Here is a 25,066-nt window from a genome sequence, read left to right on the forward strand (position 1 = left end):
TTGAAAACGACTTCTGTTATGGCATATCTTGATGTGAGAGGAGCCTTCGCATGCGAACTGAGAATTTCCTGGTTGGCCGAGCATTTCTCTTTTTTACGTATGAAATTCATCGTATAATTTTTTATTAAACAAAATTCCCTACAAATCACTCCTCGCATTTGCGAGCAAAATAAATAAGTTTAGTCAAATTAATTAAAATAAAGAAATGTCGGTAAATCTGTCTATTCGCTGCCTTTATGCGCTAAACATGTCAAATGGGCTAATGGAATTGGAAGAAGCGCCTTCTTTTTTAAATTTCTCTTCTGCTTTTATAATGTTGCACTGCACGGATTTCATAGGCATAAGCAAAAATGTTGCTGTCAAACAACCAAAGTGACAGCTCATTACATGCGATAAACTTTCATGCCATGAGCTCTGCGATATACTTCAAGAAGTCGACGGTGAGCGGTCTCCATTTGCGTTATATCGTATGAGATGATTATCATGCGATCAGTGTGCGCATATCGAAACAGGGGGCTATACCACTTTTATCATCTTCATTCTGGCTGCTTACTTCTATCCTGATGGTGGCCAATGATAACATCGGATTGCTGAATGTACCTGCATTTACAGTTATTATTATTATCTACATCATCCTGCGTCTCACTTGCACTTATCTGCATTTATTTGTCAGACACCAAATGGTATACTTTAAAATATATTAACATTTGCATGCATACATTTGCATGAATCCCGTATATGTATTTGTGCATATGAGAACGAGCAGAGAACAAGTGTTTACAACGGTAATAAGAACATTTCCTGGCGCTTGCTTTTGTCACTTTTATGCGAATTTCCGCATATACTTCATTATACTAACACACAAAAAACTATATCTTGCTACATTTTAAATTTGATTTACCTTTGTTGTTGTTATCTTACAGGAAAATTACTGGCAACGGCACATTGTATTTCCCACCGTTTTTGGCGCAATACTATCGCACAGATGTGCACGAGGCAACGTATCGCTGTCGAGCGGCCAACGAAGCTGGCACTGTGCTGAGCCGGAATGTACAGGTGCAAGCTGGTGAGTGCAAGCACATTCAATTTCACACATACATGCACATATATAATATATACATAAATATAAATACACTTATAAGTGCATACAGCAACACTCACATAGATATACTATATGTAGAAAAAAAGGAAATATCCTGATTATACTTAAATAGGTTTTTGAGTTTGTAATAAAATTGTGGAAAGTGCAATGCCAGACACAGACAGAATTTGTTGACGGCAAAGTTCAACTTGCACAACGCTACAGCTAAATAAGAAAAGAACAAAATAACTATATTAGATTGTGCCCACATGAGCATATGTGCTTACGTTCTTATGTGCATTTCTATTTAAGGATATGGGAAACGAGCTCATGCAACCACAGACAGTTAGACTGAATTACGAATACGCCAAAAACCATGTATACATAAAACCGCATATTGATGGGTGCCTTGGCGATATAGTAACACATACATACCTATCTACGTATACATGTTAGAGGGAGTATATAACTTAAAGAGGTATGCTTTGTGCATGTTTGAAGTAAAATGTAAATTTTCGCTTTTTAAATAAATTTTTTTACTATGAAAATAAGGGCACTCCCAGGATTTTGCCCTTGTCAAATATTAATTTTATGCAGAAAATAAAGCAGCAGCCCTTCTGAGTGGACGCTCGACCCTATTATTTAGTTTTTAGAAAAATTATTTTCGGTGCAGACCATTGGAGCATTTGAATCAAAGTCTCTTTGTATTCCCGGAAGAGTTCTTCAAATTTCTGAGTGCTCCAATCTGAAATATTTTCATAAGAAGCATGCATTAAGTCTGATTTCGTTGAATTAGCTCGGAAGTAGTCCCTGGAAATATGCAATCAGCCTGCAAAAGCTTTCAGAAAAATCAACATCTCGATACTTAAAAATAGAGGTGTTTAAGGGGGGAAACCAGTTTAGATCGATCAAAATCTCTATTTTTTTTAATGCATAAATCGTTAGTATAACAACTCAAGAATATGTGGTAAAAATGTTAAAGCGAAATTCGCATTATTCCCGATTCCATGAGCACTTAAGTGACTGCCCGTCAGTTCCGCACCGTAGCGCGCGTTAGTTAGAACCACGTTTTTCGCGAAACTACTTTTTTTCAACTGGTAGGAAAAGTTACCGACCAATCGTTCTAAAATTTTTGAGAATTTGTTTTTTATTCAATTCTATTCTATATGAACCTAATTCTGGGATTATATTATTATTTAAAATATGGGTGTTTAAGCAAAATAGATGAAAAAATATGGTATAAAAAACTACTTTGTGTTCAAGCGCCTCAAAAGCATGCAATTTTTAATATTTTTTTACCACATTTAGGTTCATATTCTTAGGAAATATTATATGTTGTTAATAAACAAAAAAATTGCTGTTGATTTCAGAGAAAAATTGCAACTTCAGGAATTCCCACCAGCAATTCCCCACCAGCAAGACACTCGGATGGCGATCGTCCATTGACAACACGCTCTAACGCCACTATCTCCCGCGAAAATAGCTTCAAAAAAATTTAAAAGTGTACCAAAAAATATAAATAAAACATCCTCTAAACTTAAACAATTTCTGATTAAACCTTCTTTGTTCAAAAAATTCTCGAAAAACACCAAAATTTTGGTCTCCTAAGCCCGTTTTCCCCCTTAAAAGAAATCAATTATCTTATTTTTTTATTTTGCACAAATGGTTTAAAGTTGTTTTATAGTCGATCTTCAGCTCCTTTGCCATGCTACGACTACTTCGATTATTTCTATGATATTATCGAAATTTGTTTAACATAAAAAAAGCCTGAACGGAATAGACGAAACCAAAATTGCACGCAATTAGCGGGTAGCATAAAAACCAATCACAATTTCAACGGCCTGGCTTGCATTTTCGGCTTTATCGAAGAAAAATTGTACTGAATTTTATCTTTGTTGACCTCCATTGTTAAAACCCATCATAACTGAATGGAACAAACAAAAAACAGAAAAAGGATTCTTTTAGTGTGAGATGTCACCTTGTTTGTTAATGCTCGTTGTCAAGGTGAGGCAAAACCTCGGAAAGTATCGATCACTACAGCCACCTAACGAGGAAATATTGGATTTCTTCGAACTAAAATTTGGTGGGATGGTTGGAATAGAAAGTGGAAAACTTAAGCTCTTCGGTAAATTCCACTTTAAATCGCATTACAAGAGAACAATTTTGTAAAGATTTTTTTTTTGATAATTTTCAATGAAACTCTATATAACACGTAAGACTTTTTAAAAATATTGAAGAGCTTATTAGCTGATCTACTGTTGTGGGTTGTGCCATAACTGTTCATTGTTTCTCTTAAAGTATATTTTCGATCGTGTATTTCCGATAAAGAATCTCTCAATTTTTTTTAAATTCAGGACTGTTGGTTGGTGAATACATTGAAATTGAAATAATATTTATAGAGACTCGCCACCTGCTGTCAAAAACATGGAGGCGCTCATCCCGAGCATAAGTGCATGAAAAGGGAGCTCTGTTAAACACCCAACAAAAGGTGTAAACGCTAAAGGTGTAACTTATAAACAATTTAGTGAATTTCTTAATTCCATATTTTCGTTTTCACAGCAATGAGTAGCTCGTTTGAATAATTTTGCATGTTTAATTGATTTTGCGCCTTGGGACTTTTACATTTTTAGAAAAATAAAATACTTTGCCAGACGAATTTTTGACTAACCTCAACATTTTCAAAGAACCACGTTCAATTTGCCCAACGCTAGACGAATTAAGACCACGGAATTTATTGAAACTGTCAAACTTGACAATTAGTTATATGGCCACGCATTTTGAATCGGTATAAGGTGAGAAGAGATAGATACAGTACACACTCAATCCATTCACAGCTTATACCTACATAGTCTCGCTAAGAAGTCTGGTTACATTTGCCAAAAGATCGGGATTGTGTAAGGAAATACTTATTTGTATCGTAAATACAATTGGCTAATTGGCGCTTATACCTCTTATTTTTGAGTATTTGAACGAGCTTCTGGAGGGACTTACAATTTTATGCTGTCTCCGAACGCAAATTGTTTTTTAGGAGAAGCTTTTTTATGTCAGAAATACACTGGGAGGTTTGCCGTTTAAATGTAAGAAGCATGAAATTCAAGGGAATAATAATTCAAAATATTTCTAAACTTGCATTTTCACAGTTTTCATTACTGCAATGTAAGTTTGGAACGAATTTTACCCACATAGAATTTGACGAAAACTAAGGTTAGCCACAAAATATATGAAAGTGCATTCTTATTGCTGTAAATAATCTTGTATAACTAAAAATATGTTTTCAAAACTCAATAATTCGATTTAGGACTCTGAAGCAAGTTGACTAGAAGTCCAAGTCAAGAAGAAAATCGACGAACTTTCAACGCAAACCGAAGAACAGAACCCGAATGTGCCATTGACGAGCTAGTAGCCATTAAGCGAACGCAGTATGGAGTGGGACTAAAGTTAAAGCCGAAATATCTGGGTCCATATAAAATCGTGAAGAAGATGAGACGTGGGCGATACACTGTGGAAAAGATTGGCGATCACGAAGGTCCAGGTCGAACTACGGCAGTGGCTGAGTTCATGAAAAGATGGGATCCCTCATTCGGGCCGAATGTAGGAAATGACGGACACGATGAACAGACATAATAGGAGACAGAGCGCACAGTGTATGACCGGACTAATACGGACAACAATGTAATGCAACAAAAAGACCGAAATTACCATACCGCGAACATACCCATCGAAGACGTTGACGATACGAACGACAGGATAGATAGAACATAGTGGCTTGATGAAATTTAAGTAGAAATGAATGATCAAAAAGTGCCGCCAAGGCGCAGTGCACCATGAATGAGTACCTTCCATCGGGCCAGACAGTGAATAAAGAATATTATTTATCCGTTTTGAAGCATTTGAGAGATGCTGTACATATCAAACGGTCAGAAATGTGGGCAAACACCAAGTAAATACGATCTTGCAAGCACCATATTCATCTGATATGGCCCCGTGCGACCTCTTTTTGCTTCCCAAGTTGAAGTTACTACTTCGTGGAAGAAAATTTCAGTCGATAGTGGAGATCAAAGAGAATGCGACGAAGGAGCTGAAGGCCAGCCCGTCGTCGGCCTACCAGGGGTGTATGGAGGACTGAGTTGAACATTGGCACATGTGTGTTGCTTTAGACGGGTCATATTTTGAAGGTGATAAAATAAATCTGCCTAAAATTTAACTCTGTTTTGTTTTATTTGAACATTCCCAGTACTTTCTGATCATAGGGTAGTTCAAACTGCTCATCGCTCTTTTTAGAACGATAGGAAGAACTGGAAAGTGCCTACCTATTGTAATTATTTATTTAATAGTAAACAAATTTAGTACTAAGTACCATCAAAAGCATTTGCGTCTCAGTTTTGTTGAATTTTTCTTCTGTGATGGAACTCAAACGTAATAGGGTGATTGCGTTATATTTGGCTGGGAAATCCCAACCAGCCATTATTCGTGAGCTCAGCTACCTCAAAGTGAATAAAATGTTTCTGCATCGCACTATAAAACGTTACAATGATACTGGTAGCATTGCAAAACGCTATGAAGGTGTACCAAAAAACCCCAACAACGCCAGAAATGGTTCGGAAAGTGAAGGCTCGACTTGAACGAAATCCACGTCGAAGTGGAAGAAAAATGGCCAAAGAACTGAAAATATCGCAAGACAGCATTCGACGCATATTGAAAAATGAGCTCAAGGACAAGGCTTACAAGTTCCAAAAAGCACACGATCTTTCACCCCAGCAAACAAAAGTTCGGTGCGACAGAGTAAAGGAGTTGTTACGCTTGCACGAACGTGGCGAATTTCCTAACATTGTGTTTTCTGTTGAAAACTTTTCTGTTGAAAGCAATTTCCCAATTGAGAGGTTCATAAACACTCAAAACTATCGTGTTTACTTGACCGAACGCTCATACGAGAATTTGAGCCTACGTATGGTCACTCGAAGCAATTTTCCATCGCAAGTAACGGTTTGGGCCGCAATGACCGCTGATGGACGCTCTCCAATCGTTTTTAACGAGCCTGGTGTCAAAGGACTTTCCAACAGGACCAAAGCTCGTGTGAACCAAGAATGGTTAAAAAATCATTTTCCATATTTCATTTCGTCCACACAATGGCTTTCGAATTCGCCAGACGCAAATCCGATGGACTATTCCATCTGGTCCATTTTGGAGAGCAAGATGAGGACTAAAAAATATGCCAGTAATCGCTGAAAAAAGCGATTATACGAGAATAGGCCAAAATACCTCAAGATCACATTCGTGCAGCATGCAACGCATATTTTGACCGTTTGAAGGCTATAGTCAAGGCAAAAGGTGGTCATATCGAGCTAAAGTGAATATACATATGTTAAAATTGTAATCATTTTTGAAGAATTTTGTCTTTGAAATCAATAAAAACTAATTTCACAAGTGTTTTGAATAGGTAACACTTCTTATCGTTCACCCTGTAGTACCAGCTTTGAAAGTTTTTAATGTATTAAGATTTTGATTGGGCGGTATATTTTGGTAAAAAAATCTGACTGGATAGAACTACCAACATTTAAAACTGTCGACATCTACTTCATCCACAAAAAAGATGCTCTCTCGAAATGCCTGGTACTCCTGTAGTTAGAGGGTCTGAAGAATATCTGACAAGAGATCCTCCAGCGCTGCTTAGATTTGCTGAAAGCGTTGACATCCTACGTAATACCTACTTTAGATCTTAATAGAGTTCAGTCTCCGCCTGGTATCGCTAGGGACAAAAAGGTCTATGGGTCTAACCGTAATGCCAGCCAGGTTAACCTAACCTAACCGGATACATCAGCAGATTCTTGCTTTCTTTTGCAACAAAATTTTCCTGCCTTCGATTCAGTGGCAGTAGTGGCAAGTGACACCGTAAGCCCTGAATGAACGTATCCACTATATATATATATAATTGGCGCGTACACCCCTTTAGGGTGTTTGGCCGAGCTCCTCCTCCTACTTGTGGTGTGCGCCTTGATGTTGTTCCACAAATGGAGGGACCTACAGTTTCAAGCCGGCTCCGAACAGCAGATATTTATTATGAGGAGCTTTTTTATGGCAGAAATAAACTCAGAGGTTTGCCATTGCCTGCCGAGGGGCGACCGCTATTAGAAAAATGTTTTTCTTAATTTTGGTCGTTCACCGAGACTCGAACCAACGTGCTCTCTGTGAACTGCGGATTGTAGTCACGCACCAACCCATTCGGCTACGGCGGCCGCCATAGACGTAGCCACTAGCGGTTATTAATTTGAATGTACCATTCGCTAGGGCCGCAATTTAAAATCCGTCTATTGAAGAAGATTGAAAATAGATTTGGAGATATTCCAAGACAAAAATTTTATCCACTTCCAGGTTTGGACATTTTATTAACTGCAGAAAAGCTTGTACGAATGACAAGTGTGAATATGGGCCATAAGAAGTGATCGATTTGATTTTGCTTTCGATAATCAGTTGCCAGAAAAGTGACTCTGGAGGTATTGCGACAATGTTGAAAGTGGCGCCATGCTTTTCCCCATAATGCTATCAAAAATTGAGAAAAATTTAGTGGAATCAATGACCTCCTTCATATGGGTTCGTTAACGATAAGAAGTAAAAGAAAATCCAAAAATTTTAAAATGGGTACAGTTCTTTGTCATCTGCAGCAGTCAAATACGTTTGAGTAATTCTGTCAGTACTGCATTTGCCATATTGTAATTTTTCTTCAAAACGTGTTCGCTATTGCCATATGCGCGTATGTAGTATATGCACATGCATATGTACATAGGTATGTACATACACTCCCTCAGGCAGTTTGAGTTTTCTGCTTCGTGAGCTTCAATAGGATTAACTACTTCTTTACCATTTATATGTATGTACGCTCTAAAATGCATGCAGTTTGTCTTCATAGAAACTTACGTCTGCCACAAATACGAAATTGACTAATAACACTGTTAGTTTACTTCTATTTTTATGGCTTGTGTTTTGGGTGGGTGGTTTCAGTGCATGTCATGCAGCTTCAGGTTGCAGGGTGAAACATTGCAAGTGGTTTAAAAAATAATTTCGGTTCTGTTTGTTGAGGGAAATTTATCGTATTTTATAAGTACATATTGGTATATATTAGGGTGGGTCGATTTTTTCCTACATAAAATTGTAAGACGCAAAGTTCTCTATAGTCAATATCGATCCCTCTAATTTTAAAAAAAGCTACCTGTAATTAAGAAATAGCTAATGTGAAGAGTAATAAAGGGACCCTCAAAAGACGCGCTGTTATTTTAAAATAAAAAATATTAAAATTTAGATTCTTCCACGTCTACAGCCTGCCATACAGGAAATCCGCCAAAAAGTCGATCCATTAATGCCTAATTATTGAGAGTAAAGTTGAGATATCGATGTGGAAGGCTGTTCACCAACACTTTGCGCTACAGCAGCAATATTCTCAGCAAAACGTCTAGTATGTGGTCTGCCAGTCCTTTTTGTATCCTCATCAGCTAATGGTATTTGAAAGAAAAACATTGCGAAAAATATATGGACCGGTAAGACCGGAAGACGGTACCTTTCGAATTAGATATAATCATGAGCTGGTACTACGAGGGGTGCCTTTTATATTTCGGGATTAGAGAACAAAAACAAATTTTAATCATCGAAAATCATTTTATTGTTTTTCAAAATATTATCCATGAAGATCTATACACTTTTGCATGCGTTTGAACCAATTGTCGAAGCACTTTTGCCACTCTGAATGAGGTACCTCCAAAACATGCATTCTGAATGCCGCAACCGCTTCTTCAGGTGTCGAAAAACGTTGACCTATCAGTTTGTTTTTTACGTACGGAAATAAAAAGAAGTCATTCGGTGCCAAGTCAGAACTATACGGCGGATGACCCATTAATTCGATGTTTTGGGTGCTCAAAAATGCAGTTGTTTGAGCCGATGTGTGAGAGCTCGCATTGTCCTGGTGAAGAGTGATCCGTCTTTGGCGATAGGTTTTCCTAATTTCTTGGAAGACAACTGGCAAAAAAATGCTTGTGTACCACTCAGAATTTACTGTTCTGCATTGTTCTAGTAGTACGGTTGCGACATGTCCAGTTTTTCTGAAAAAACAGGCGACCATTTGCTTGGAAATGCTTCGTGCGCGAACAACTTTTGTTGGATTTGGCTCATCTTGAAACACCCATACAGTCGACTGCTGTTTAATTTCGAGCTCATACGCATAAATCCATGATTCATAACCTGTCACGATGTCATAGACGTGTTTCGAAGCCCTGCGATCGTATTTTTTGAGCATTTCCTTCGACCAATCGACACGAGCCTTTTTTTGAGAACAAATTTTTTTGACAGTCAAATGTTTATGCAATATTGAATGTATGCTGGTCCCACTAATGTCTAAGATTGTCTCAATCTCACGATAGGTCACATGACGATCTTGCAATATCAGTTCGCGCACAGCATCAATGGTTTTCGGAACAACAACTGACGACCTTCACGAAATTGGTCTTGGAGTGAACTACGACTACGATTGAATTCACCATACCATCGATAAACACTGGTCCTTGATGGAGCTTCATCGCCAAAAAATGAATTAAGTTCATCCATGCAATGTTGCTGAGTTAATCCACGTCGAAAGTTGTAAAAAATAATCGCACGAAAATGTTCACGATTGAATTCCATTTTTGGACCGAGATGAATCTTTTAAGTTACTGTAAACAACACAAATAGCGCTGGTATTTCAAAACGTTCTGAGTACGTAAAAGCCCAAAAATGTCAAACTTTGCGATACAGCTGTCAGTTGCCAGATTGCAACACCAGAGTTGCCAAATCCTGCCAAGTAAAAGGCACCCCTCGTATTAGCAAAAAACGAAATCGCTGTAAGATTTATAAAATGTCAGAGGATAAGATGACCTGGGCACTTGTTTAGAATGCCCAAGAACTTTGCACAAAAATCCCCAAAAAGTTATTTATAATATTTTTGTGCGAATAATTAATTTCGGTTTTACAATTAACAACGTACCTATATACATGGTTTTAGATCCTTTTTTATTTTTCATTGTCATTGCCGTAACTTGCTCTCTATTTTCATATTGAGCTATCTTTAGCTTAATAAAAAATGGGTTTAAAATTTACTTTAGACCTTTTTTCTTCTAATTTTATGTCGAAAAAAATTGTTCCATATAAAGTGATTCACCCTAATATTCATATATGTATATATGAAAATTTTCATGCATGTTGATTTCTTTTCACGTCCGTTGATCTACTCTTTGTGCTGTTTTCGAATGCTTTCAAATATTTTCTAATGCCTTTGCGAGTTTCATTCTTGCACCATTCTTTATTTCACCTATTACTTTTTAGTCTCGTACGAGTTTACCAAACTTGATGGATGACCTATAATGATTTCCACTTTATATTTTAGTATGCCCATGATTTCTGCTTTATAGTTATTTGTAAATCAGTTTAAATCAGATGGGAGGTGCATCCTAATATTTTAGGCTAGTAAGAAAACTCGGCTCAAATATGTATTAAAATATTCTTTTATTTTTTTTGTGCAAATGTATGACATAAAACGTGTGGTGACATTGACTAGGCTGACATGGGAAAATATTTTATTTTGATTTCATTCACATTTAATTTTAATCATTTTCATAAAGCGCTGCTGGCGAATTTGCCATTGTTCGAAAGAATACTGAAAGTCCTTTTCTATCAACTCAAGTCTTTTTCCTTCAGAATATGTGTCGCATTCTCTTTCATAGGTTCATCGGACTCCCAAGTACTTTAGGTTTTCTATACTCAAATGCGCAGGAAGATGCTTCGATGGTTATAGAATATTTAGCATTTGTTAGCACTCGACGTTTGTAGAAAGTTGGATTTCAGAAACTAGTATACAACAATAATACACTAGCAGAAAAAATTAAGGGATCCGAAAAAAAAATTCCCAATATTTAGCAAGCTTTCAAATGGTTGTAAATCAGTTCGAAGTGGTTGTTACGAATAGAAAAAATCGATTTGATTCTTCAAGTCTTTAGTTTTGAGATCCTTAGAAGAACAAATTTTCAAAGCAATGGGTACGTGGAATTCCATTAAGGAGCGCGCAAAAGTAGTTTCTTCCATTATATTCAGCGGATAACTTTGTTACTCATAACCCGATACTATCCCTTTTCGCTGAGATATTGGCCCTTGAATCGAAAGGAATCATTTTGTTTTCAACCATCGATAACTCATCAACCAATGATCGTACGGAAAAGTGAAGTACGACTTCAAAGGCTTGAATAAATTTTCTTCAAGAATGCAGCTATGTAAAAAATGGCTCTGAACTTGGAAACATTTTCTTGATACCTTAACTTTTACCACTAGTGTATAATAAAAATTATGACAAAAGCTCTTATATTGTTGGAATGAAATGAAAGTTATTATTTTTCAAGTCACCTTTGCTACTCAGAAGGAGCTGTTTAAATACTTGAATGACTTCTTCAGGCGTTGAAAAACGTGAATCTCGCAGTTTATTTTTGATGTCGGTAACAAAAAGGAATCACCAGGTGTTAAATCAGCGCTGTAAGGCTGTTAATTCGATCTTTTGAGTGCTCAAAAACTCCTTTGTGTGCGCCGATACGTGACTGCTCGCATTTTCTTGTTGAAGGATGTTTCGCATTCGGGGGTTGGTTCATCTTATATCTCCGAAAACTTCTGGCAACAAAATGGAGGTTTACCACCCAGAATTGACTATTTTAAGTTTATCTAGTAGTATACGTGTAACATGACCAGATTTTCAGAAGAAAAAAACAGGTGATCATTTACCTTAAGTTGGTTCTTCTACGAAAGACTTTTGTTGGATTAAGCACGTCTTGATTGCTGTTTTCTTTCCAGCTCATATGCATAGATCCCCTGATTTGCAACCTGCTAGAATGTCATAGATGTGCTTTGAACCACCGCGGCTGAATTTCTTCAACATTTCTTTAAACCAATGGGCAGAGACATTTTTCAAACTATATGGTTTTCAACGCCACCATAGCCGAATGGGTTGCTGCGTGACTACCATTCGGAATTCACAGAGAGAACGTTGGTTCGAATCTCGGTGAAACACCAAAATTAAGAAAAACATGTTTCTAACAGCGGTCATCTCTCAGTAGGCAATGGCAAATCTCCGAGTGTATTTCTGCCATGAAAAAGCTCCTCATAAAAAATATCTGCCATTCGGAGCTTGAAACTGAAGGTCCCTCTATTTGTGGAACAACACCAAGACGCATACCCAAACACTCAAAAAGAGTGTACGCGCCAATTATATATAGTTATATGGTTTTCAATAAGAACAAATTTTCTTGACGACCAAATATTCGTACAAAGTTTGACTTGGCTTGTATTCGATCAGATAATATTATATTTAAGGCGGATCTAAATGTAGTGGAGTGTAATACGTGCACCAAACTTGGGTAAGTTTTATTAATCTTCATCAGCTTTTCAAAATATTTTACGTTTCATTTTCGACAATGCCGCATGCGTCTAAGTGTTTTCACTATATAAAGAGTAGTAATTTGGTAAAGGGTAAGGCACCATTTATTTTTCCTTGTTCACTCCTCTCGGGAGCATACGACCGTGATTGTCCTGCCGCTACCAGTTCTAAGTAGTGGAAATGCCCACCTGCCGTTGTTTAGGAACAACGCCTTCTTCCTGCTTGGAGGGCCATCTGTGTTTCACATTTTTCTGGCAGAAGGATCGCACAGATAGTTGAGGACTTCGCTAAATTTGGTGTGTCCTCTTGCTGGCGCCACTGATGCAATGTCTAACTGTTTGTGAAAGATGTGAAAGTCATTTTTATTTTAATTCATCAGTATTTGATAATTTTTCCCATTCATATTCCCTCAAGAGAGGTTGGCGGTGTGCAACATTTGGAAGCAGGCTATGACAAATATGCTTATAGATGGCTCGAAGCTAGATGGAAGGATAGTGGGAGTTGCAAGGAGTTCCTCATCAAGCTCAAATTTAGGCTTCCGGACAACTGTAGTATTTTCCCAGCGAAGATAGCAGGAATTAAAGAAGCAGTGGTTTGGTGTTTACTTTTTTAATTATAATAAGGGAGGAAAATATCTACTCTGATGGCCAGGTGGCAATTAGGGCCTCGGGCTCGTTGTTTGTGCGTTCGAAATTAGTCGGAGAATGCCGAACAGCTCACCCGACTGCACCCGAATATTTCGATATTAGGCTCTGCTGGGTTCCCGGTGCAGTGGCATAGAGGGAAGCTGCTGCGCCGATAAGTTGGCTAGGCAGGGGACCTTGGAGACGGTTTCATTGCGAAATGAGAGAACTGGCTTTCCTTTAGAGTAAACCACAAAAATTTAAATAAGGAATTCTGGAGATTTTTTGAGGTATTTACTCACATTATTTGCTACTATTCAAACTTTCGAAAATTTTAACTTCCCCTTCATTGACATGCGTAAGTGCAGATATCAGGTATTTTTAAAGTGATTGAGAACTTATTAAACAGAAATATTGTTGGAATTAATTTTTTTTGTTATAATCTGATATAATTACATGACACTTTATTTTTTGAATATTTTTCCCGGAATATGGACGTCTCGGTAGCGGCCTCGGTAGTCTAGCGTAAGTGCACTAGCCTGCCATCCCAGAGGTTGTGGGTTCGAATCCCATGTAAAACACGGTCCTCGCGGTTTTCCAAACTTACCTACTTTCCTCGTTTCCAAAACAAAAAAAAATGTATTCCTCAACCCCAACAACATTATTCTTCCAACCCTTACTCCCGCACAAAAAGTCTGCGCATTTTTTGCATTGTGGCTGCTAAAACAAGCAAAAAAAATAAAGCAAAGGACACATTTACACATTGCATTACACACCAAATTTAGCGAAGTCCTCAACCATCTGTGTGATCCTTCTGCCAGAAATATTTGACACAGAGATGGCGCTTCAAGCGGTAAGAAGGCGTCGTTCCTAAGCAACGACAGATGGGCATTCCCACCACTTAGAACTGGTAGCGGGAGGCTACTCACCTACCCGGTCAGAAAGCAAATAGTTAAGAAACCAACGCAAACTGAGTTTTGTCGAAGCCCTTCTCCCTCACGTGGACCCAAAGAAAAAAGTCACAAGGTGTCAAATCACAAGATCTCGATGGCTAATTGTGATCAGCCCTTCGAGAGATAACACGGTCCGGAAACGTTTCCCGTAAAAGATCAATGGTTTCGTTGCTTGTGTGGCACGTAGCGCTGTCTTGTTGAAATTAAACGTTGTCCAGATCAGTACCATCCAATTCCGGCCGTAAAAAATCGTTAATCATCTCTCGATAACGCAATCCTATTCAAAATAACACTTGTTATTGGAAAACCCTCTATGTAAATATATTTGTTTGCAGAGCTGTTCGATGACACAAGTTGGATTGTAGCCTTCTTTAGAATAGGCATCACACGCACTGCATTACCCAATTAAAGGGTATAATCAACAGCCTTGCATTAGGCAAAGAAAACTAAGCAAAATCACAGAAATCAATTTGCTGAAATATGTGCAGATATAGGCAATGTGTATATATTTCCTTCAGCCCCCGCATAAGGCGTGATACGAGTTTGCATGGAAATGACTCAAAATCCCCCAACAAGACGTTACATTCTCTTTGCTCTGTCAAATGTTTGTACAAAACAAAAAAAAGAAAAGCTGTCTCTGCGCTTTGCTTTTAAATTGAAATTTCTATTTCTGCCAACAGGCAGATTTGTTTATACACCGTATTTTGTGCTTGTTGTTGCAATGACACAATTTTTATGGCATATCGTAAGGCGAAACTCACAAACATCATTTCCACAAGTATTAGTTGGTAAAAGGTTACATTGTAAAGCTGGTTGCTGTTGGCTGCTGTCACCTTGCTGGCTTTGCAGTGAGCAGCAAAAGAAGTTGACATCAAAGCCGCGTGAAAAGTAATAATTTCCACCCAGCACAGCCACAGGCAAAATTAATCAAGATTTTCACGCGCAACACTGCTGCTGCGGATAACAAACGAAGTTGTGTGGTTTTCCAGTGGTGCCGACACTACATATAGACCTATTAACAATAAAAGGCGACGAGCGAAGATTGCAAAATATATAATGATCCGATACAAAAATGCAAGTAAATTGTAACAAACACATCCACACACACATAAGCACATACATAGGCAGACAAGTTGATTGCACTTGCAAAGCCATTTACGTTCATTTATCATGCACTTTTATGTGCCGCAGCAATGAGTGATAAAAAAAATACGTCTACAACAACAATTAAAACCATAAAATATTTTCAGTGGGCAGAGCTTTTTTTGCCTATTTTCGATGCGGCCGTAAATACTCTTAAATGCAGTGATACTTCGCTGATAAGTGCATTTTCTTTTTTTCATTTATTTTTCTTTTAACTTTTTTTTTCATTTAACTCGGTTTTTATTTATATTGTTCCTTCCCATGTCAATTTTAATTTACTGCTGAAAAATCTGCTTCACACTCGTACTTCATTTATTTGACTTTTATTGACAGCGAATGCAAAAAGTAGAGTTGGTAAAAAACGGGCAAACAAAAGATTTATCCCAAATAGTTCTTTTTTTATTTTATTTACGCCTGCCACTTCGTTTTTTTTTAGTGTTGCGAACCGGCATTTGTGTGCTGTGACGGTGGCATGGCTAGAGGTAGCGAGCGGAGGGCTTCATGTGTGTGATTTTCTTACAAATTCATTCTATATTTATTATTTGAGCTGATGGCTGCAACATTTAACTTCCAACATTCGCTTAACTGCTGAATTATTTGCAATGGTTTCATTTCATGTTTAAATACACTGCAATAAAAACTTGTTACGGAATCTACTTGCCGAAAAAAATCTATGCGTAATCGAGTAAATATACATTTTTTCACATTAATCTATACAACAGCTAGCCAAGTGTTGTCCTGAGTGTAAATTTCATAAGTTTCAATTTTTGGTCACTCACTTTAACTCTCCAGCTGTTCAGCTACTCCATTACAAGATTTAACGGCCTTTGTACGTTTTTTGATGCTCTCTGCAGGACATCCCTTTCGGTATACAAGGTGTGTTCAAAAAATAAGGTGACCCTTCAAATTTCGCTGGCTACATACGTTCTACTTTCGATTGTTATTTTTTGTTATTGGTACACTCGTCTCGAAGATATGTTCACCGTTTTCATATAGCCTGATTAGTTTGTTTGTGGGAGCCATAAATGAGACAAATGTTTTGCGTGTTCGGCAATTTTCTGCTATTGACAAAAGTTGATCTAAGAAGTTACATCAAATTTTGTGTAAAAAGGGAGCGAAGTGCTCAAAAACACTTGAAATGTTGTCAGAGGCATACGGTGAGAGTGCTCTGAGTCGAAAGAATAATTACTAGTAGTACGAGCTTTTCACAGAAGGTAGAGAAGATGTGGATGATGACACTCGCTCTGGACGTCCCAGCACATCAACAATCGATGCAAAATGTTGAGAAAGTGCAGAAAATTGTTATGGAGAATCGTTGAATCACAATTAGAGAAGTTGCTGAGTAAGTCGGCATATCGGCATATCGGTTGGCTCATACCATGCAATCTTTCTGGGAAATTGTGGGCATGAAGCGTGCAGTTGCAAAGTTCGTTCTAAAATTGCTCAATTTGGACCAAAAACAATGTCGCATGAGCATCGTTCAAGAATTGTGGAATGACGGCTTCGATGATTCAAATTTGATTAAAAGGGTCGTAACTGCATGGCGTAGTGCATCAGGAGTTCTTACCACAAGGACGTACGGTAAATAAAGAGTATTGCCTTGAAGTTATGTGCCGTTTGCGTGAAGCAATACAAAAAAAAAACGCCCGCAATTATGGGAAAAAAGTGCATGGCTTTTGCATCATGATAGTGCACTTGCTCACACATCTTTGCTTGTGAAATATTATGTGGCCAAAAACCTACACCGTTATCATGCTTTAGCCACCGTCCTCACCAGATTTGGCCCCCTGCGAGTTTTTCTTGTACCCAAGATTGAAGGGACCGATAAAAGGACGACGTTTTGCTAGCATTGCGGATATACTAGCCGAATCGCTGAGAGAGCTCAAGGACAAATGAAAAAGTGCTTGTCAGAACTTCTTCGAGGATTGGAAAAGACGCTGGCACAAGTGTATTATATCTGAGGGAGACTACTTTGAAGGAGATAAAATAGGAGTTCGTGAATAAATAAATATTTTTTGAGAGAAATGAATATCCACCTTCCCGTAGTGGATTGTAGTTGATTGATTTTGTGTCACTGCCAATCTTGATTATCTATAGAACTTGATTGCATTGCCGTCGCACATAGGGGTATTTGAACAATCTAAGGGGCCAAAAGTATTTTTTGGGTTTAACGTGTGGTAATGGATGTTTCTGAATAAAACCAACTAAAATAATGAACTTAAAACATTTATTGAATGAAATATAATATGAGAATGAAGAAAGATTTACAAGATCAAACATAAAAAAATATAAACAATTAAAAAAAGCATCTAATCAAATGGTATTATCTAGATTTTCTTCATCGCAACGTGAAGAAAATTCTAGGTTTGGATCGGCAGGCATGAGCATTTCCAATGTTTCTGGCAGAAATGATTGGGATTTTCTTCTTTTTATTTGCCTCCTAGAGCTCATTAAGGGGTCCGAGCTTAAAAGGAGGCGGTTAAAAATATCCCTGTTGCAATTTTCTCTAGTAAATTTTCGGGCAAAATCTAGCCGGTAAGAGCGGAAATGCTTATTTCGGGCTTCTGCAGCCTCTTCAGAGAGCTGGCCAATTGGTAACAAAGCACTTTTTATTATAACAGCTCCATGAATAAGTATTTTGTGCATTGTGGGTGTCATGGGATGCCACGGATAAAGATCCACATATAATCGAGCAGTTTCTGTTGCATAAATATCATATTTTTCAGGATTAATTTTATGACCACTAGAAATTGTTTCTAGAATAACTTTCAGTCTATATATTAATTCGTAGCTGATGCCTGTTATATCGGATGCTAATTGAGGATTGTCGAAAAATCTTCGGCTTGTGTTACCGTCATTGGTATTACCGAAATTCGCCTTTGGCATATCTATTAACAATCCCGTTTCTTGGCGAAACCTGTCCTGGATCTCTTGTTTTCTCTCTTTCTCGAGTCTTTTTTCAGTTTCTCTTTTTCTTGCTCTATATTTTTCTATATTTTATAAGCCAAAGGGAGAATGCTCTCAAATATTCTTATCCTGGCATGTAATACCGAAAGGCCGAATTGAATAGCCTCGAAATTAACATCTATTGTTTTATCCAAATTGTTGAAATCCTTTGAGGTTGTGCCGCAAATGTAGCAACGACTTGTTGATGTGGTTCCTGTGGCAGCATTACAGACCTTTCCGTCAACCATTGTCATTATAAATTCGTGTTTCCGACAAAATCGAGGAGAAGATGGTGTTGGATTTTCCCATATAGTCTTTTCCATGTTTTGGCCGCATACTAATTTTACAGGAACAAAGTAGCTTTGAAAAATGTTCGTATCTGAATCCGTATCATTTTCAATCTTTTGTTTGAACTGGGTCTGTTGGGACCCGTCGCAACCCCATTTACAAATTAATTTAAGCGTCTCACATTCTTGGACCTTCAATGTTGTTAGTACCTCTTCCAGGTAGTCCGATAATCGTCTAACGATAAGGTCGACCAAAGGTTGCAATTCGGCTTCCGCACCCGTACTATTTACAGTGCAAGATTCTGGTGGCGGATAACACTTCTTTTTTTCTTTTTGTAAAAGACTATAACAAGGAAAGAATTTCTTATTTGTTCTTCATATTGTCTCGTATTGGTCTCGTGTTAGATCTGCATCGATGAACATTTGCATTGCTTCCTGGACAGATAAGGGGCAAATTTTATCTTTTGATGACTTTGTTCGATAATAGGCCTTTTTATATTTGGTTTCGCGAGTTGGCGAAGTAATGATTTCTTTTAGCACATTCGAAGCATCTCGTTTTCCTGACTTTCTTAATTCTACTTGCGCAGCATGCACGATAAGGTTTTGATCAAAATTAGAGCGCATTTCCTCAGTTTTTCTTCTTTTACTTCTTTCGCTCAGATCTGCAAAAGATTTACTCGGTCGTCCTGTTCGATTTGAAGGACTGTCAGCAACAACGGGAATGGCGAAGGTTCCGTTCAGCGAAGATTCATTACTTTTTAGGAATACCGCTTCTTTATAATGAGCTTTAGTCCATCGATTTTTAAATTCTGATTTGAAATGTGCAAAATTGCTTTTCAACGTCTCAATTTGATTGTCAGAGAATCCTTTAATAGACATAAACTGATCTTTCAGGAAATTTAGCCTTGCCTCTATGTTGGGTAAATTTTCATTGTTCATGAGGTCAAACAAGTACTTTCTAGTCACAATCCTCATTCGCGATGTTCCCATTGAACCTAACACAAATAAATATTTCGCTTAATCCCTTGTAATGGAAAATACCTTTTTCATAAAATTTTACCAACAACATTCAAAGTACTAAAATACCGTTTATCCGGACTTATCCGGATCAAATTCTTTGATGGATTGTCAAAACAAGGTACATACTAAACAATTACAATCGAATCTTAACCGGATCTATCTCGATAGTATTACTTATTGACTAACAAATATTATTTAAAGAAAAAAAAAAAATAGTTTGAGAAGGTGTGTACTTATAGGGTTGAAAAGTTAACTTTAATACTGGAAAATTATAAAGATTCTAATTTATTTCATTCATTACTAACCTGATGCTTCAGAATCCATAACTCTTTACTCCGCTGTTGAACACAAAAACATAAAATTTCACTTTTAAAGTTTGGGTTTTGCAAGAGTGCCGAGAACAGATAACGTACACGAGGTGATACGCGAGGGTGCGCGGGAGGGGCTGGCTTTTGTTCTCAGAAGGGTCAGGTACCTCAGGAAGCCATTTTTGTAAATGTATTTATTGTTTTGTTAAATGGACTTTTGGCCCCGTAGATCTTTCAAATACCTGTATGTGCGTCGTCGAACCAAAAAACGATTCGACGTCAATTCGGATTATAGTCTTGTAGAAGGTTTACAAACGTATCGTATTTAACAAGTTGAGAGTTTAAAATGATAATAGAACAAAAACATTGTTGGACTGAATTTTTTTCTTGTCATAATCTGGTAGATAATTTCATGGCATTTATTTTTTGAATATGATATCCGGCATACTATATAACTGCAGTGGGCAGGAGTAACATAGTCCATACAATTAGTACGATTTTTGGCTACTTTTTCCATTAGCTGCATAAAGATTATCGATATTGATTACTATGGTTTGACAGCTGAGAATAGTAAACTGTGTTCAGATTTATGTTCAGTAGCAAGTCATCATGAAACGTTTAACGGCAGAACAACAGTTCCAAATTGTGGAAATTTGCTTTGAAAAAAACGTAAATTTGTTCTCGAAGTTCATAAAACGAAGTGTTGAAGACGATGCCGTAATGTCGGTTATCGATGTACGACTACATGGAATATTTGACGTAAGTATCTTGTCTTACTTGGCCATAAAATATAGCTCGTGCTATGTTTTTTGATATGTTTGCTGATGTTTTTTCGATGAGATTTATCGATATATTCCGGTGTATAGTATAAAATAACCGATTTTTTTGTTGCACCGATTGTAATCGTTTTACTTAAGTTAAAATCTTCAGGTGGCAGAAAAATGAAATATACAGTAGTTTTTGTTTTGATGCGCCTTTTTTTTATGCGGTTTTTAAATAGTGCGGTTTTTAAAAAATTAAAAATGCATGTCGACCTATCGGGAATTGTACATATAAACAAGATTCTAAACCAGCTAAGCAAAAAGTCATCACACATTATATCAAAAATGCTAACCTTACAAGTATGGAACCGCCTGCATCACCATCCAGATCAGACGTGTACATTTCCTCAAGTGACGGAAGTGATTTTACGCCAAGTCCTAAACGAATGCGCAACATGCGGGTATTGTCTGATTCTATTTCTGACGATATAAATTTATTTTTCGATTCTGACGTTTCTTAAATAAAAAATTATACAAAAATACAATATTTTGTTTATGCGATTTTATTTAATTATTTCAGATTCATGCGGTCTATGGAACGTACCTATAGTTATAATATATTATATATATATTTACTTGCTCCGTTGATGCCAATGCATTCAGTTCTCTGAACTCGTCCCAGTTTAGTGATATTATAGTCCTTCCGACGAGCTTCCAACCAAACCAAGGATCCAAACGTTAAAACCACTGCGTTGTACGTCCATAGCACGAACTGTGGCTTGAGCCCCCATTTTTTGCTGAACATAGATTTGCAGGAGTAGAAGGCTATATTGGCCTTCTTTATCCGATTTTCAATGTGTAGCTCCTAATGGAGTTTGGAGTCAAGTATCACTCTAACATAATATATATATTTTTTGATGAGAGCGGGACAACGTGGTTGTTTAATTTGGGAAGTCGAAAGGGTGGAGGATTAAATTTTCTGGTCTATAGCACCAGCTCAGTTTTGTCAGAGTTGACTCGGAGGCTGCAAGTGACAGCCCAGCGATTGAGTACAGTCAGTGTTGACCTTTCCAAAATCTCAACGATGACTGAGGGAAACAACATCAAAAATGCAAATTTTGGTTAACACAATTTTCTAATAACAAACGAAACGAAATGTATTTTGATAATCGGTGTAACGATATTCGATAACATTCATATTATTGATATAAAATGCAAAAATGATTTTTTATTCCTTTATTGATAAAATTAACATTAATGTGCAGGCCTGCCCCGGACTAGTCATGGTTCTATACTCGTATTCACTAGAAAATAACCATTTCGTTACTAGTGGATTTTCACTCAGTGCTACCACATTGACATAGCTATTCATTCATACACATACATATGTATATGTGCATATGCACAATTATATCGCCATTCACAATTCACATTCCCAATATCATTCCAATTCAGTGTCATTCTCACATTTGTTATTTTTCTTACTTTTTTCCATGCAGTTGTGCGCCGGCAGTTTCATGTGCACGTGGAAAACACTGAAGTCTATTTGGGAAATTCAGCGTTGATTAAGTGCGCCATTCCGGACTATGTGCGGCCATATGTTAAGGTGACCAGCTGGCATCGCGGCGAGGAGATATTGCTACCTGATTTATCTGATGTTGGTGAGTACCAGGCGACACATGCGCGCCCAAATCCATGTGTGTACATACTGACATACCTACGTGTGTATATGTATATGCAAATTCATTTTTACTTGCTCGGATGTTTTCTTGTTTTTTATTTGGCATTTTTAACATTTTTTTTGTGTTCCTTTCTTCGACCCGTCAGCTTTCATTTTGCTTACCGCTGCAGTTTTTGGCGGAATTTTTAAGTTTTCGTTTTGTTGCCTGTCGCGCATAGTTTACTTTTGATGTAATGGTTGACACAGTTATACTTGCAACTATCAGTGGTGCGTGTGCGTGTGTACTTGTGCTTGCCCTGAATGTGGGATAACCGACTCTGCAAGTTTGCCAGGTGAATTATTTGTTGAAATATTTGTTCCATACATTCGTCAGTGAGTCAGTCAGGTGATGGCATTGTCGGTTTATTGAACCCTCAAATATTTGCGATGTAACAAGTGGTGTGAGGCGAGGCGTCCAATAACTTTTTATACACACTGTTTACTTCTGCTGACAACGGCGTATGTAAAACTTAACATGCCTTGATTTATTATTATTAATTCTATATATGAAATTCAACCTGAAAGGCTTGCCTTGATTTATTATTATTAATTCTATATATGAAATTCAACCTGAAAATACGCATAGAAGAGTCTCAATAGGAACGAAGTCGTACTTTTTTAACGAACGCAGGTTTTTGTTTTTCAAATAAATCAAACAAATAAGGCGATACCCAGATAATGTGCGAAAATTCGAACTTCTGCTTTCTGTTGCTATATATTTTTACATTTTCTGCTGTTTATATATCTCCATATCTCCTAAGGGATTACTCCGTTGATTGCCATGAAATCGCGCTGACAACCTCATTTTATTACACGCGAACATTTAACAGCCGCTATCATTAAAAATAAACAAATGAAAATAAAAATAGTCAAAACAGGAAAGTTTAAAATAAGAACAAATTCCGTTATTGGAAATGAAAGCTGCCTTTATTTAGGCACTCCTCTATGAAAGCAAAGAATTGTGATAATAAAATAAAAAGTTCACCACATTTAAAGAAAAGTTTAATTGTTGGGTATATTTTTAAAATTTTTGCTGAATTTCAATTTGAACACAGTTTTTAAATTTGGACCGGAGGACGCGGTCGGCCTAAGAATACTTAGAGAAGGTCGATGTTGCACGCACTAGCAGATGCCGACATCACATGGAACTGCGCAAAAACAACAGTCACAACCGTGTACGTTGAAGAGTTTTGTTGAGATCCTATGCTCTCCAGCGGAGTGAACAATAAAAAAAATGTCAGATTGCAATTCAACTGAAACGCCAGCATTCGATATGGCGAAGTAAATTATAAATTTATCAGCATAAAGGAGAAAATTCCAAAAGTGAAAACATGAACTTGCATCATTAATAAAAATTGCAAAGAGAAGAACACCAGACGATACCTGAAAAGGTCGGCAAACTGTTTTTCCCAGTGCAAATGAGCAGGTATTACCAAATAAATATGATGCTACCCAAGTGAGGAAGGTGGAATGGATTCCAAAATATGCTATGAAAAACCCTATAAAATCCTTCGAAAACTCAGTGTAGATGGGATCTACTTGATAGCCTTAGAGCTATCGATACAATCTTCGTTAAAAATAGCAAGGTTTGAATCAGGCTTATGAGCCCAATACGGTGGAGGTAGTCAAATTTTCATTTTTTTCTTTACATTTTCTTAAAGTATAATATCTTAAAAATATTGTGTTAAAATTTGAAATGAATTCGGTAAATACTTTTCGAGATATTCACCAATTAACAAAGGGCGCTCGGGCGCTCCGGAGCGTGCGTTTGCTAAAAAAATGGATGCTGCACGTCTGAAAGTGGCAGATAAGCGCGCTAACCATAGCACTCGAGAAGGTTGAACGCTACGTAGGTAACAGCAAATCGATATTTTGGAAGCTGCTATGACTGCTGAAAAACTATTATACGCCCCAGGAATAGATGATACAGTGTAAGTAGATAATTAAATAATTCGTATAATGCGTTTTTCTCAAAACTATGTTTTTTGAACTGGTGATCACTGTAACTTAAGAACGGCTTGGTAGATTTCAATTAAATTTTTACTGCTTTTGAAAAACATAAAAAACTCGTGCCTGATCGAAGAATTAATTGCCAGTTTTTTTCTCGAAAATCTGAAAGGCGGCCATATTGTTAATTTTTGAAAAAAGCTTCGATCAGGCACAAGGTTATCTATTAATAAAACTAATTTCTCTTGTCCGATTGATTTTAGATGAATCTCCAAGGACTTGTGATGACCACCCCAAGGGACTTTTGGAGAAGCGGGCTCCACACAAACAGCGATAACTTTTTTATTTTATTTTTATATATTTTTTTTTAATTTATATTTTTTTTGTTGAAATTTTGCTAAAGTTTAGTCGAAAAATGATGTATTAATGCTAAGTTTTTATTTTTGTAAAATAAAGCAATTGACTAGCAAAAAAAGATATTAAAAATCACCTTTTTTTCGGGCCAGCTTTTTCTTAACAATAGTCCCAAATAATTTCGAAATTGTTGTCAACTTTGTAATAGGTCTATAGTTTGTGACATCATTCGTTTTACCTGTTTTAAAAAGGTTGGAGTTATGGGAACTATTTTCCGATTCTGAAGAAATAATCCAGCAGATAGCGATTTATTAAATATTAGCATTAATGCCTTTGTAAGCGAGAAGCAGTTTTTGAGGAAAACAGGTGAAAGACCATCAGCATCGGCTATGCATAGAGGGAGATAGTTGCAATCGCTTTTTGAACATCACCTTCTGTCACGGCTATCTTTTGTTGAAGCTATGAAAAGCACCATATCCACCTGCAGGT

At 37.2% G+C, this 25,066-nt stretch overlaps 1 protein-coding gene across 1 annotated transcript in view; it reads left to right on the forward strand.

Annotated features, from left to right (window-relative positions):
- The window catches only part of LOC129235825 (cell adhesion molecule Dscam2), a 273,431-nt gene that overhangs the window by 81,113 nt on the left and 167,252 nt on the right, over window positions 1-25,066 (forward strand). Inside the window, exons 4-5 of the mRNA XM_054869869.1 lie at window positions 924-1,066; window positions 22,056-22,217. Coding sequence (XP_054725844.1) covers window positions 924-1,066; window positions 22,056-22,217 — 305 coding nt within the window. The remainder of the gene's footprint in view (window positions 1-923; window positions 1,067-22,055; window positions 22,218-25,066) is intronic.

Source organism: Anastrepha obliqua, chromosome 1 (genome assembly GCF_027943255.1).
Source record: "Anastrepha obliqua isolate idAnaObli1 chromosome 1, idAnaObli1_1.0, whole genome shotgun sequence".
In the NCBI taxonomy this organism is placed as follows: domain Eukaryota; kingdom Metazoa; phylum Arthropoda; class Insecta; order Diptera; family Tephritidae; genus Anastrepha; species Anastrepha obliqua.